The following is a 13,827-nucleotide window of genomic DNA, read 5'->3' as shown; positions in this document are numbered from 1 at the left end:
TATTGCATGGTTATGTTACTTGCTATTTACATGTGAACTTACTAAGCATTTATTCTTACTCCCTCCCTTCCATTCCTTTTATTTTTGACAAGCCGGCTTGGAGATCAAGATAGTCGGAGGCACGCTCACACTATCAACAGACCATCTCAGTATAGTGGCTTGCATATTTTGGGAATATGGCATGTATAACATTATAATCCTTTTGTGTAAATAATCTTATGATATGGTGAATGAGTGATGTGGAAATGCTTGTTGATGATTAGCTATTGGAATGGCTAATCAAAATTTATATTTAGTGTTATGTATGCTTAATTTATTACCTACTCCATGGAAAACCATAAAATGGTGAAATTGGCTATAAAACAGTGTCATCCAGCAGCAGTGACGTGAAATTGAAAAATCACTAAAAATAGTAGAAATAGAATTATATGATGAATAAAATATGTAATTGAATCTCAATGAATCTATTTTTAATGTGGAAGAAACAAAATAGGTAAAAAAAAAGTTGTATTTTATGAGATATTTACGTTTTGGTGAAACAGGGTCAGAGCAATTTCTGGATACCCTATTTTGACTTTATAAATTCACCATAAATTGTGTAAAAATAATTATGACTCAAATTTTATATGTATGGATTCCTTATTGAGTCTATTTTTAATAGAAACAAACTTCATAGTCATTGGATCTCTGTACAAGAAGAAATTTTGATTTGTAGTGCACAGGGGTCAGAGTAGCCGAACCCTGAAACAAGGGACACTTTAACTAATAAACTGTACTAATTTGCCAGTCCAAAAATTCTAGAAAAAAAATTAGTAAGTAGATATCTGAGTCTAGTTTCAGGAAAAATTTACATAATTGGATTTCGAGTTTTGTAACTCGAGATATGATTTTTTTAGCGACTGTGACGCAGTTAGCCAACTTGTTTGGAAATTCTAAAAGAAATTGTTTGAGCTGTTTAATTAATGAATTAAGTTCGTTAACACCTCGTCCTCGACTCCGGCGAAGGTATCAGGTACGGGGGCGTTACATTTGGTGGTATAAAAGCTATGGTTTAGTCGATTCTCAGACTAACCTAGCATGTGTAAGAGTCTAGCTATACATGCCACGGATCCGTGATAGTGTGATGCCTCCCGACGCGTATGAGCACTGTCTTGTTTAGACAGAGGTACTCTCCAACCGAGCTGCACTGACCATGTTCAATGTGATGCGAAGGTGTTTGTATAAAATTACGATTATGATGAGTCTCGATTCAGAAAAGTATGAATAAAAGTTTATGATATATATATAAGTGATAACACGTGAGATGAAAGGTCATGTTGTGATAAATATCCATACTTGCTTGATGCTCATATGATGTAGTGCACTTGGATTACTTGATAAGATGAACGGGATAAATAGAAATTCATAGAGGTATGAGTAAAAGTTCCTAATATCATGATATGAATGAAAATGTCATTGCCTTGATTGAACGTTGAATGTTGATGAATGTTAATGATATTTTTTTATAAGATAAATGATTATAATGAAATGAATTTATCTATGTTAAATTGTTTGGACTGAATTATATGATTGTAATGATATGTATATGATGATGCATGAAATGAAAATTGCGATTGTGATGCAAATATCTATGTTTGTTTAACCCTTATATGATGTCATGAGTATGATTTGTTTAAGTAGATGAATGGATAAGTCAAGCTATCCAGAAAACATAGGATGCATGCATAAGTATACTTGTCTAAATGGATAACTAGAAAATTTGTGTAAACCAACATGAATGATGCATTGCCTGAATAGATGATATGATTTTGATGATGTTGTTATGATGATGGAAATTGCGTCATTTGTATATGTATGAGAAAATCGAGTCAAAGGCCCTACAACTCCTTCCCCTTACCGAAGTGGTGTTTATAATGGAATTTCATGAGATTTATACTGAATAAGTTTCCGGTTGAGAAACTAAAGAGTTCAGTGCTAGAATAATTATAAATATGATTAGAGATTGAAGAATGAGTTGATAAGTAAAGTCAAAGCTAGAAAAGTATCAGATTGGCATAAGGATTATTGGAGTTATGCACTGTTCCAGTTAGAGAAGAAATTTATTTTGATAAATCGAATTACTAAGGTATAAGGTCGAGAAAAGTGCAAATCAAAATTTATTCAGAACTAGTCTTCTTTAGTGAAAAGTAATATGAAATTTGTGATGGCAGAAATAGTTGGGGAAATGATATCTGAAATGTGTAATATCTGAGTGTGACAGTTACAGCTGGACAGATTTTAGCAGTTTCTTCTAAGATGTTCTATGTGTTTATCCGTTCCAAGAAATATTTCTATGGTTGTTGATCTTTTGAAGAAATTCTTGTTAAATGGGGATGTTTTGTAATCCTGATGTTAGACGAAAGCATTGGTAGCCTGACTGGTTTATAATTTGTATTGCTCTATTCCTTCGGGCATTCTATTATATTCTACCTGATAAAAATTGATGGGAGAATATATATGATACTATGATTCTATTTCTTCTACTTGATGCTCCATTTGATATGTATATATGGGAAGATACATTGTTCTTGTTGCATTTGATTCCAATGAGATTAAATGATGTTTTCTACTGGATTTCTTTTCTTTGAGGAATTATCGGGATCTTCTATATTTTCCTATGAGTTTGGTTTTCGATTTTCCGGCATAGTATCGTATCTTGGGTTTCTTTATTCTAGATTTCTTTATTCTGGGTTTCTCTATCTTGGATTTCTTTATTCGGTTTTCTTGTTATCTTTATTCCGTAATTTGTCAATTATGACTCATGTTCGAAGTGCGTTCTTTAGCTCGTGATAATCTTGTCAAGTATGACTATACTTCTGATTTGATTTAGGTAATGTGGTGATTTCAGTATTGCGATTTTTCTAATTTTCGTGTAAAGTTTGACAACAGTAAAGGCATAAGTGATAAAAGTGCGAGTTTCAATCGGTATGGTGGATTACTTCTCTCAAGTAAGTCATTTATAGTTAATGTCTTCAATTGAGATATTTTGGTTATTTGAGCTAATACAATTAAGACGGTTTTGATTAACGTAAGGAATGAATAGTAAAGGATGGCATGATGAATTGTTTTGTAACTAGAAGAAAGGATTACTTGAAATGTCATTCACTGGTGATTAAGATCGACTCGAGTGTTCAATCTGTATGAATTGTAATGTGATTCAAGACAATAAGGTAATGTAATAGTTTAGAGCGTTCGATGCCACGGAAAATCTGAGTTGTTAATGGGGTTAAAGCCGAGCATCAGGATCTACCAGAGTTATCTCTGCCAGTATTGATATTAGGATGAAAATGAGAAAGGATTATTTTCGAGGCTATATCAGAATTATTTCCGTAGCGGAAAGAGGAAAATGTGATAGTGAGTAGTAAACTAAAAGAGTACAGTGAAGATCGACTTCTGATGTTGAATTTCAAATTGGATCTGATTCATGGTATTATTATTCCGAGGCTTATACAGAAAGAATTGTATGAAGCTCACGGTGAAAATTTACCTATTAATTCAGAGTGTAATGACGTGTACTGTAATTTGATTCAGATGTTATTGGATTGTGATTTATTGATGATGAAAATATGTATGATTATTTTGGAATAGTGCAGGTCCCTTTTATTGTTGGATTTCTTGGAATTCTAGTCCCCATTAACCAAATTGAGATCTGGTTTTATGTCAAGATGACAAGGGAAACTGAGAAGGGTTGAAAATTTAAGAACAATTGAGAGATGAGTCCATAAGCTTTAAGAATATATGAGAAATTAAAAAGATATATTGGAGGCATTGCCTGAGTGAAAGTTCTTCAGCACTGAATATGAAATTGAGGAATCTAAGTGAAGACCACTTTTCCGATAAGATTTTTGGGACGAAAATCCCTAAAGGGGGGAGAGTTGTGATATCCCAAATTACGGCCTAATCGGAATAGTGGTTTTGAGACCATAAATCCGAGATAGAAATAATTATTTTATAATTATTTTGAGGTCTATAATATTATTTCATGATTGTGTGAAACTTTCGTGAAGAAATTCAATGCATAAAGTGCTTAATTTGAAATTTGGGACTAAATTGAATAAGTTGCAAAACTTGCATTCTAGAAGTTTCTAGTATGAAATTGCTTTGAAATATTAATTAGGAGGTCTTAAATAGCAATTTGACCAATTTCTAAGTTTATGGAAAAAAATTGGACATGGATGAAATTTTTGAAAGTTTAGTAAGGAAGGGCATTTTGGTCATTTGGATATTAAATGAAATAAAATGGGAAAAATAACACAAAAATGATCATCTTCTCCATAAATTGCTGTTGAATTTTGCTCTCCACCATAGCTAGGGTTTCAACACTTTTAAGCCTTGATTGTATATGAATTCTATGCCCGTTTTTAATGTTCTTTACATTTTTGAAATCCTCGTAGCTCGGTTTACCTATTTCTACCAATATTTTGAGCTAGGGTTTATATTTAAAAATTTACCCATGAATGATATGCATGAATTTTGATGTTTTATGGTAGAATATGAAGCTTGAGATTGTGTTAAACAACTTTTGCTAAGTGATTTTACGTAAAAACGACTAAAATGACATAATCGGTAAAAATACCTAATGTTCATAAATACATGTTAGAGTGAGAATTGGATATTGCTATAGAAGGGAAAAATGACCAGCATGTCACAAAACATAAGAAAATAGGGTGAAGTTTAATTTACGAGATTTGGGGCAAAAGTGTAAATATGTGAAAGTTTAGGGGCAAAATTGTAATTTTGAAAAAAATATGATTTTGGGTTGATTTGAATAATATGAGTCCTAATTAGGCTATATTTGAAATGATAGAGCAAGGAAAATCGAAATTCGGGCTAAAATCGGTAAAATACCAAGTTATGGACAAAATGGTAAAAATGACCATTTTCGCATACGAGGTAAGTTCATGTGTAAATGTAGTAACATAATTGTCATTTTAAGTAATTTAATGTTATTTATATGATATGATGATTAATATCATGAAATATTATGCTTTGTGGTTATTATTGAGTAATATGCAAATTATGTGTGGTACTTGTTAAATATGAATTGCTACCGAGTATCGGTTTCAACATTCTGTGGAAGAGGGAAAAGATGTGTAATCGAGGAAAAAGTCCGTTTGAACCTTGGGAATAGATTAGGATACAAGTGACATGTCACTAAGATATTTGAGTTCCGAACTCATTGAGTTGAGTCCGAGTTCGTAAGATGTAACTAGGCATCCGAGCTCGTTGAGTTGAGTCCGAGTTCACTTATGGATGCGAACGCCCGAGCTCGTTGAGTTGAGTCTGAGTTCACTTATGGGTGGGTTACATGGTAGCTTAGCTACATAATTTCCGCAGGCTATTGAGTTTGTCTAGCTGCGGGTATGGCACTTACGTGCATGAAATCCATGTATCCGAATTATATTCCGATTGTGTTCAACAGGTAAAGTTCTAGTGAAATGGAAGAATTCTCAAGATGAAAGTGACTAGTTGGTAAGTGTTGTAGAACGGATACTTTGTACAGGTATGTACTTAACCCTCGGGTTGAGACTTCAATATAACAATAATATGGTAAGATCATGAATGAGAAATATGATATGAATGCTTTGGTGATATTATGCAAATGTGGAATTCGTATTATTGCATGGTTATGTTACTTGCTATTTACATGTGAACTTACTAAGCATTTATGTTTACTCCCTCCCTTCTATTCCTTGTAGTTTTGACAAGCCGGCTTGGAGATCAAGACGGTCGGAGGCACACTCACACTATCAACAGACCATTTCGGTATAGTGGCTTGCATATTTTGGGAATATGGCATGTATAGCATTATAATCCTTTTGTGTATATAATCTTATGATATGGTGAATGAGTGATGTGGAAATGCTTGTTGATGATTAGCTATTGGAATGGCTAATCAAAATTTATATTTAGTGCTATGTATGCTTAATGTATTACCTACTCCATGGAAAACCATAAAATGGTGAAATTGGCTATAAAATAGTGTCATACAGCAGCAGTGATGTGAATTTGAAAAATCACTAAAAATAGTAGAAATAGAATTATATGATGAATAAAATATGTAATTGAATCTTAATGAATCTATTTTTAATGTGGAAGAAACAAAATAGGTAAAAAAGTTGTATTTTATGATAAATTTACGTTTTGGTGAAATAGGGTCAGAACGATTTCTGGATCCCCTGTTCTGACTTTATAAATTCACCATAAATTGTGTAAAAATAATTAGGACCCAAATTTTATATGTATGGATTCCTTATTGAGTCTATTTTTAAAAGAAACAAAATTCATAGTCATTGGATCTCTGTACAGGAAGAAATTTGATTGTAGTGCACATGGGTCAGAGTAGCCGAACCCTGAAACAGGGGACACTTTAACTAATAAACTGTACTAATTTGCCAGACCAAAAATTCTAGAAAAAAATTAGTAAGTAGATATCTGAGTCTAGTTTCAGGAAAAATTTACAGAATTGGATTTCGAGTTTTGTAACTCGAGATATGATTTTTTTAGTGACTATGACGCAGTTAGCCAGCTTGTCTGGAAATTCTAAAATAAATTGTTTGAGCTGTTTAATTAATGAATTAAGTCCGTTAACACCTCGTGCTCGACTCCGACTACAGTCTCGGGTACGGGGGTGTTACATTAGAGTAGAAGATATGCAACTTGCAAAACCATATTGTGACAGTCAAACAACCTTTCAAATTGCAACAAGGCTTATTTATCATGAAAAAACTAAGCATATAGAAATCGATTGTAACTTTATAAGGGAAAAATTCAACAGGGCTTCATACATACACAATATATATGCACAAAAGAACTACTTCTTGATGTTATGACTAAAGCACTTGGAGTTCAGCAACATGGTTATCTTGTTTCCAAATTAGGGGTGAAGGACATCTATCACTCCTCCAACTTGAGAGGGAGTGTTAAGAGTATGTTAGCAAGTTAGTTGAAAAGGGTTAGTTAGTTCTATAGCCTTTTAGCTATTAAAGTATGTTCATTTGTAACTTAATGTGTTTTACTTCTTGAATAGAAACTCTTTCGTAGAAGTATCTTCTTTTTTGTATTTTCATCTTCATCACCAAATTTAACAACAATCAACACCCTAACACTCCACCTCGCAAAAAAATAAAAAAAGAATGAATGAAAGAAAGAAGAAAAATCCCACCTAGCAATTGAATCTCCAAAACAATCCTAAATGCAACTCTAAGCCTAATCATGTGGTTAGGCCCTTACAATTCTAGTGGCTAAATCCAACTAATAAATCTATTAAACTAAAAAAAAAAAAAACAAGAACCCAAACAAAGATCAACCAAGAAAAGAATCTCTTCACAACCCATTTCATTCTAGAAAAGCATAATCAAGAAAAGAGAAAAGGAATTGATCATTCCATCTTTTTGGATTTTTATCTATTTTTTATTTTTATGAATATTTTGAAATATTTTACTTATTTTTTATTTTTCATATTTTTTAAAATTTATGTATTTTTATATATTTTAAAAAAATTATTTTGTAAATAGAATTTAGGCCCAATTGAAAGATGTTAGCTAGTTAAATTTGATATTATTTCAATTAAAAGAAAAGTCATTTATATTTTTAATGATTTAATAAATGAGTGACTAAAAAAATTCAATATCAGATAAACCTAAAACATTTTACAATTGAAAATCCAAAACAAAAATAGAGTAATACATGAATGAGCAATAGGGTAGTTTAGCCTCTAGTTTATAAATTATTGATAGATAAATCATACAACTCGATGTGTTCTAGCCTGAACACAATGGGCTGAATCTCCGGTTCAGCTTTGAGGCCCAAACACATAAGGAATTCAAATTCCAACCTCCTTTTTACTCTCAACTTCCCCCCGATCTCTTCAATTCTTTCTCAACCAGAAAAACACACAACTTCAAAAGTTTGAAGGGATATTTTCCAGTTTTGAAAAATGGTGAAACCGGCGGTTTATTTTCTTCCTCTCCTTCTGATGATGACGGCAGTGGAATCAAGTGACGACATGAACAACCCGTACACGCCGTGTTCGGACACCACAGTGCAGTTATCGGATGGGTTCACGTTCGGGATCGCGTTCGGATCAAGGCAATCTTTTTTCTTCGACAGTTCGTTTCAGTTGTCTCCTTGCGACCGCCGCCTCTCTCTCTCCAACTCCAATTCTCCTGTCGCTCTCTTTAGACCTAAAGTTGACGAGATATCTCTCCTCACCATCAACGTCTCTTCCTTCTCTCCGGTTAGCCCCTCTCCAATTCTCTCTCTCTTTTTTCCATTTCTGTTTAATAATTTCATGAATTTTTCAACTATGGAAATTATGAAATTATGGGATCTTTGGATACGGTATCCATGGATTATAATCAGTTAAATTAGTACATTTACTTTGATCTTTAAGTTCCCGTTTAGTGTTTGCTTTTTGCACAATCAATTAAAATGAGAAAACGATTAGAATTTAATATCGAAGCGAATAACACAGTTGAATATATGTTTTCTTGTATAACATGAATATGTAAGCTTTGATGTTTACAGGACTCCGTTGGTGGGTATATGGTTGCATTTTCTGGTCGAAAATACGCTGCAAGGTCCCTGCCCGCTTTTGTCGCAAACAGTTCATACACTGTAACAAGCTTCACTCTTGTAAGCGATTAACCAGAATGTTTTTTTTTCCCCTTCTTATGGTATTAGTTTTTCCTTGTGAGGTCTGTAGAAACTGATGATAATTGTCGTTTATGCAGGTGCTTGAGTTTAAGAAAGGAAGGTTGCAAAACTTGTTTTGGAAAAGGGATGGATGTGCTCAATGCTCAGGAAATTCAAATTTTGTGTGTTTAAACAAGCAAAACTGTGCAATCAACACGAGCAGCTGCAAAAACCATGGAGGGTCTGTCGATTGCAGTCTCGGGATACAGCTAGCATTTTCCGGGACCGATAAGCACCTTTCTGCTCTCAACTCGTGGTATGAAGTGGAGAATCTTCGGCAGTACTCACTGTTTGGTCTTTATTCTAACCTCAGAGATTCTCTCACCAGCCAGTATAATAAGATATTTTAATGGTGCTTCTACTGGTTGGCTTTTATTATTGGTAAGTTTTAATTCTTTTTCCTTCTGCTTTTCTATTGATGTTATGTCTACATCTGTCTTTGCCTCTACTCCTTGGGATGAAACTGGTGCTCTTACTGTACTATGACATTTATGTTTGTAAATCGGGTAGAATAGCTTTTTGTGATTACAAATAGAGATCTGATTCATATGAATACTTCATTCTTCACTCTATTTAGTTTTTTAAACTTTGAATGTTTTTTGTAATATTTTCGTGTTTGATTGGAGTTCAATACCATGTTATTAGCTCATTTTGCACCGTATAGCTTTTATTAAAATGCTATTTCCACAATCCGTCCTTGCATTTAGAGTATAGTTTTAATTTTCGTCTGTTGGTTGCTCTTCTTGCCTTCTATCTTGCAAATATTTTCCCCCAAGTCGATGCCAGAATGTTAAATCATATAGTACTTTATGTATTTTTACTTTGTTTCAGTTAATCTATTTAAATCATGTGGATAAATAAATGATTGAGTGAGAGTATGAAAATGTTATGCACCTTGGCGTAAGATCTAGTCACAGGTCTAGACGAGAAAGTATCTTTACTTCGACCTATGGTTACTCAAAGGCAGATTCGTCTTTGACTGAACCCCCTTCCCAAACTAACGTTTGTGATAAAAAATAAACTCCTCCCTTTGTTTCATATTGGCAGCCTTTTTATATGCTGGTAATTACAAAGGAAAATCCTAATCTAATTTCTAATTTAAAGTCCTAATAGAATTCCTAATTTAAAGTTTATAAGGAAATAGAAAACCTAGTAAAACTAAAACTCTTAAAGAAATTAAATAAATGTAAAACTCTAATTCCTATTCCTCCGTTGATATTGTTTTCCAATGAAAACATCTATATCATTATTCCCCCTCTCGGAGTTGAGCTTGTCCTCAAGCTCAAATTCAGGATAAGCTGCTCGAAAATTATCAATTGGTTCCCAAGTGGCATCTTCTTGAGGACATCCTGCCCATTGCACTAATAGTTCCCGCCGACCTCGATTAAGCCTGGTATTAATAATAGCTTGTGGAGTAGGCAAGGCCTTGCCATCATATACTAAGGGCAAGTCTCCTACCGCATCTAGTTGAGGTCCCTTGTATTCTTTGAGGAAAGAAACATGGAATACATCATGTATTCTGCTGCCTGTAGGTAATTCAAGCTGATAGGCCACTGATCCTATTTTGTTCAAGACTTTAAAAGGACCAAAATATTTTGGCAATAACTTGTGATGCTTCTGTTTAGTTATCGTCAATTGTCGATACTGTTGAAGCCATAACCAAACCCAATTCCCGACTTTAAAATTCAACTCTCTGTGCCCTAAATCATAAGTGGCTTTCATTCGTTGCTGAGCTTGCAAGAGTCTATCCCGAGCATTGTGTAAAAGTGCATCCCTATCTTGTAGAGCCTTATCCACAGCTTCAATCCTTGTAGAACCAGCTAAATAGGAGAGAAGTCGAGGTGGATCCCTACCGTATACTAATTGGAAAGGAGTGGCCTTTAGGGCAGTGTGATATGAGGTGTTGTAGCAATACTCAGCCCATGGAACCCAATCTACCCACTGTCGTGGACGATCACTAGAGAGGCATCGTAGGTACATTTCTATTGTTCGGTTAACTACCTCTGTCTGACCATCAGATTGGGGATGGTATGCTGAGGAAAAAGCAAGCTTAGAACCACTTTGACAAAATAATTCCTTCCAAAACAGGCTGAGGAAAACTTTATCACGGTCCGAAACTATGGATTCCGGCAAGCCATGAAGTTGGAATACCTCTGCAAAGAAAACGGTAGCAACATATATAGCAGTAAATGGATGGGACAAATGTAAAAAATGAGCGTACTTCGACAGTCTGTCCACAACCACCATAAGTACCGATTTCCCTTTTACTTTAGTTAGACCCTCCACGAAATCCATAGAGATATCAGCCCAAACATGTTGTGGTATTGGAAGAGGTTGAAGTAAACCTGTAGGCTGTAAATTTTGCCATTTGTGGCGTTGGCATACTAAACAATGTTGCACAAATTCTGAGGTTGCAAGCTTCATTCCTTTCTAAAAAAAATCTTGGTGAAGACGATGCAATGTTTTCAATTCCCCTTCATGTGCCATAGCATGTATGGAGGAGATAAGAGTGGGAATAATTGGTGAGGTAGGTAAAAGGTATAACCTCCCTTTAAAGAAAATCAACTCATCTTGTGCAACCCAATCGGACCCCAACTCTCTTTGTAGAATTCTTTGCTGGAGTTGTGATAATTCTGGGGAAGCTTCTATTTCTCGTCTGATGGCTTTAAGAATTTCAACTTGAGGGAATGAAACAATCATGAGGTGTGGTAAGTCTTCGTCTTTTCTAGATAAAGTATCTGCAGCTCTATTCAATTTTCTTGCTTTACATTCCACTCGAAAATCAAACCCCATTAGCTTGCTGATCCAATGTTGCTGTGAGGATGTCGTAAGTTATTGGTCTAACAAATACTTAAGACTGAAGTGATCAGTACGGATGAGGAAGTGCCTTCCCCAAAGATAGGGTCGCCAATGAGTCACTGCCTTTGCCAAACCAATTAATTCACGTTCGTAAGTAGCCAACTTAAAGTGTCGATTTGCAACCTTGCAACTGAAAAAGGCAATGGGGTGTCCCTTTTGTTGCAGTACGGCTCCAAACCCACTGTCCGAAGCATCACATTCAACCACAAATTCCTCCGCAAAGTTGGGTAATTGCAAAACTAGGGCTGCTGAAAGAGAAGTTTTTAATTGAGTGAAAGCAACATCAGCTTCCTTAGTCCAGTTGAAGGCATTTTTCTTTAGAAGAGATGTTAAGGGTGCAGCCACTTGTCCATAATTCTTGATGAATTTTCTGTAATATCTTGCCAACCTAAGAAAGCCTCGTAGAGCCTTGGTAGTTTTAGGAGTTGGCCAATCGATGACATCTTTAATTTTAGTGTGATTAACCTCGACCCCTTCACCATGGATGACATGACCGAGGTAGGTTACCTGAGACTCTCCAAAGAAACACTTGGATTTCTTTAAGAACAACATATTATCCCGCAAGAATTCAAAAACTAATCTTACATGATGGATATGTTCAGTCCATGTTTTGCTATAAATTAATATGTCATCAAAGAAGACTAAAACAAACTTACGCAAGTAAGGGTGAAAAACGTCATTCATCAAACTCTGAAATGTGGAAGGGGCATTGGTAAGCCCGAAGGGCATGACAAGAAACTCAAAGTGTCCATGGTGGGTTCGAAAGGTTGTCTTTTCCACATCAGTGGTTGCCATTCTAATTTGAAAATATCCCGACCGTAAATCCAATTTTGTAAAATATTTTGCCCTATGAAGTTCGTCCAACAATTCATCCACGACAGGAATAGGATATTTGTCTTTAACAGTGCAAGCATTAAGCTCTCGATAATCGATGCAAAAATGCCATGACCCGTCATGCTTCTTTACTAATAGTACTGGAGAAGAGAATGGTGATCTACTGGGTTGAATGATTCATTGTTGTAACATTTAATCACACTGCTTCTCAATCTCATCCTTTTGAAAATGTGGATATCGATAAGGCCTGACTACAATTGGTCCCGTTCCTGGTTTAAGAGTTATACGATGGTTACATTTGCGGTTAGGAGGTAACCCAGATGGTTCTTGGAATAAATGCGCAAATTCTACCAGTAGTTTATCTAATACTATATAGTTAAATCCTGTCCCTGTATCAAACTAAGTCGTGGAACTTCCTCTGGGTGCTACCCTTGCCAGAGTATCTTTTTGTTTACTGCAAATTGCATAGTTAAGGAGCTAAAATCCCATAAAATTAGACCAAGGGTACACAACCATTTAACCCCTAAAATCATATCAAACCCTTCTAATGGTATTGTATAAAAATTAGCTTGAAAGTTGTTATTGGCCACAACGAACTGTACTGATTTACAAATGCCAATGCTAGGAACCCGTTCTTCGTTTGCCACACATACTTGCAACCCTGATTTCTTTTGTATTTTCAGTCCCAATCTTGGCACTAGACCTTCAAGTAGAAAGTTATGTGTACTGCCTGAATCAATGAGAACTAACACTGTTTTCCCTGACACCTTTGCTGGTAGTTGCATAGTTGATGAATTGCAAGTTCTTGTAACGCCCCGTACCCGAGACTGTTGCCGGAGTCGAACACGAGGTGTTAACAGACTTAATTCATTTATATACACAGATTATTTTAAAATTTCCAGTCAAGCTGGCTAACTGCGTCACAGTCACCTCAAAAATCATATCTCGAGTTCCAAAACTCGAAAACTGATTCCGTAAATTTTTCCTAAAACTAGACTCATATATCCATCTGCAAATTTTTTTCTAGAATTTTTTGTCATGCCCATTAGTACAGTTTATTAGTTAAAATCTCCCCTGTTTCAAGGTTCGACTACTCTAACCTTCATGCATTACGACTTAGATATCTCCCTGTACAGGGCTCCAATACATATGCCGTTTGTTTCTAATGAAACTAGACTCAAAAAAGAATCTGTACATATAAGGCATGACTTCTAATTATCTCTGGTTAATTTATGGTGAATTTCCAAAGTCAGAACAGGGGATCCAGTAATCGCTCTGGCCCTGTTTCACAAAAACTTAAACATCTCATAAAATACGGCTCATATGGTCGTTTCGCTTCTTCCATATGAAAATAGACTCATCAAGATTCGATTACATAATTTATTCATTATTTAATTA

The 13,827-nt window shown here is 35.0% G+C and overlaps 2 protein-coding genes across 4 annotated transcripts in view; one reads left to right on the top strand and one right to left on the bottom strand.

Moving 5' to 3' along the window:
• The first annotated feature begins 7,823 nt into the window (after positions 1–7,823).
• Positions 7,824–13,827, top strand: part of LOC121228147 (uncharacterized) — a 35,729-nt gene continuing 29,725 nt past the window's right edge. For 2 of the 3 annotated variants that reach the window (XM_041111324.1, XM_041111323.1), the window contains exons 1-3: positions 7,848–8,278; positions 8,569–8,676; positions 8,775–9,117. In XM_041111324.1, the coding sequence (XP_040967258.1) occupies positions 7,979–8,278; positions 8,569–8,676; positions 8,775–9,086 (720 nt within the window). In that variant the 5' untranslated portion in view covers positions 7,848–7,978 and the 3' untranslated portion in view covers positions 9,087–9,117. Of the gene's footprint in view, positions 8,279–8,568; positions 8,677–8,774; positions 9,368–13,827 lie in introns of those variants that run through there. The other variant, XM_041111322.1, reaches the window with a different exon arrangement.
• Positions 11,167–11,529, bottom strand: LOC121228055 (uncharacterized). Its single transcript, XM_041111184.1, has one exon. It carries the CDS (start codon positions 11,527–11,529, stop codon positions 11,167–11,169), a length of 363 nt encoding a protein of 120 aa, XP_040967118.1.

The sequence above is a fragment of the Gossypium hirsutum genome, chromosome A04 (genome assembly GCF_007990345.1).
Source record: "Gossypium hirsutum isolate 1008001.06 chromosome A04, Gossypium_hirsutum_v2.1, whole genome shotgun sequence".
NCBI classification, from domain to species: domain Eukaryota; kingdom Viridiplantae; phylum Streptophyta; class Magnoliopsida; order Malvales; family Malvaceae; genus Gossypium; species Gossypium hirsutum.
The sequence above is the reverse complement of the archived record's forward strand: the minus strand, read 5'-3'. Positions and strand labels throughout refer to the sequence as shown.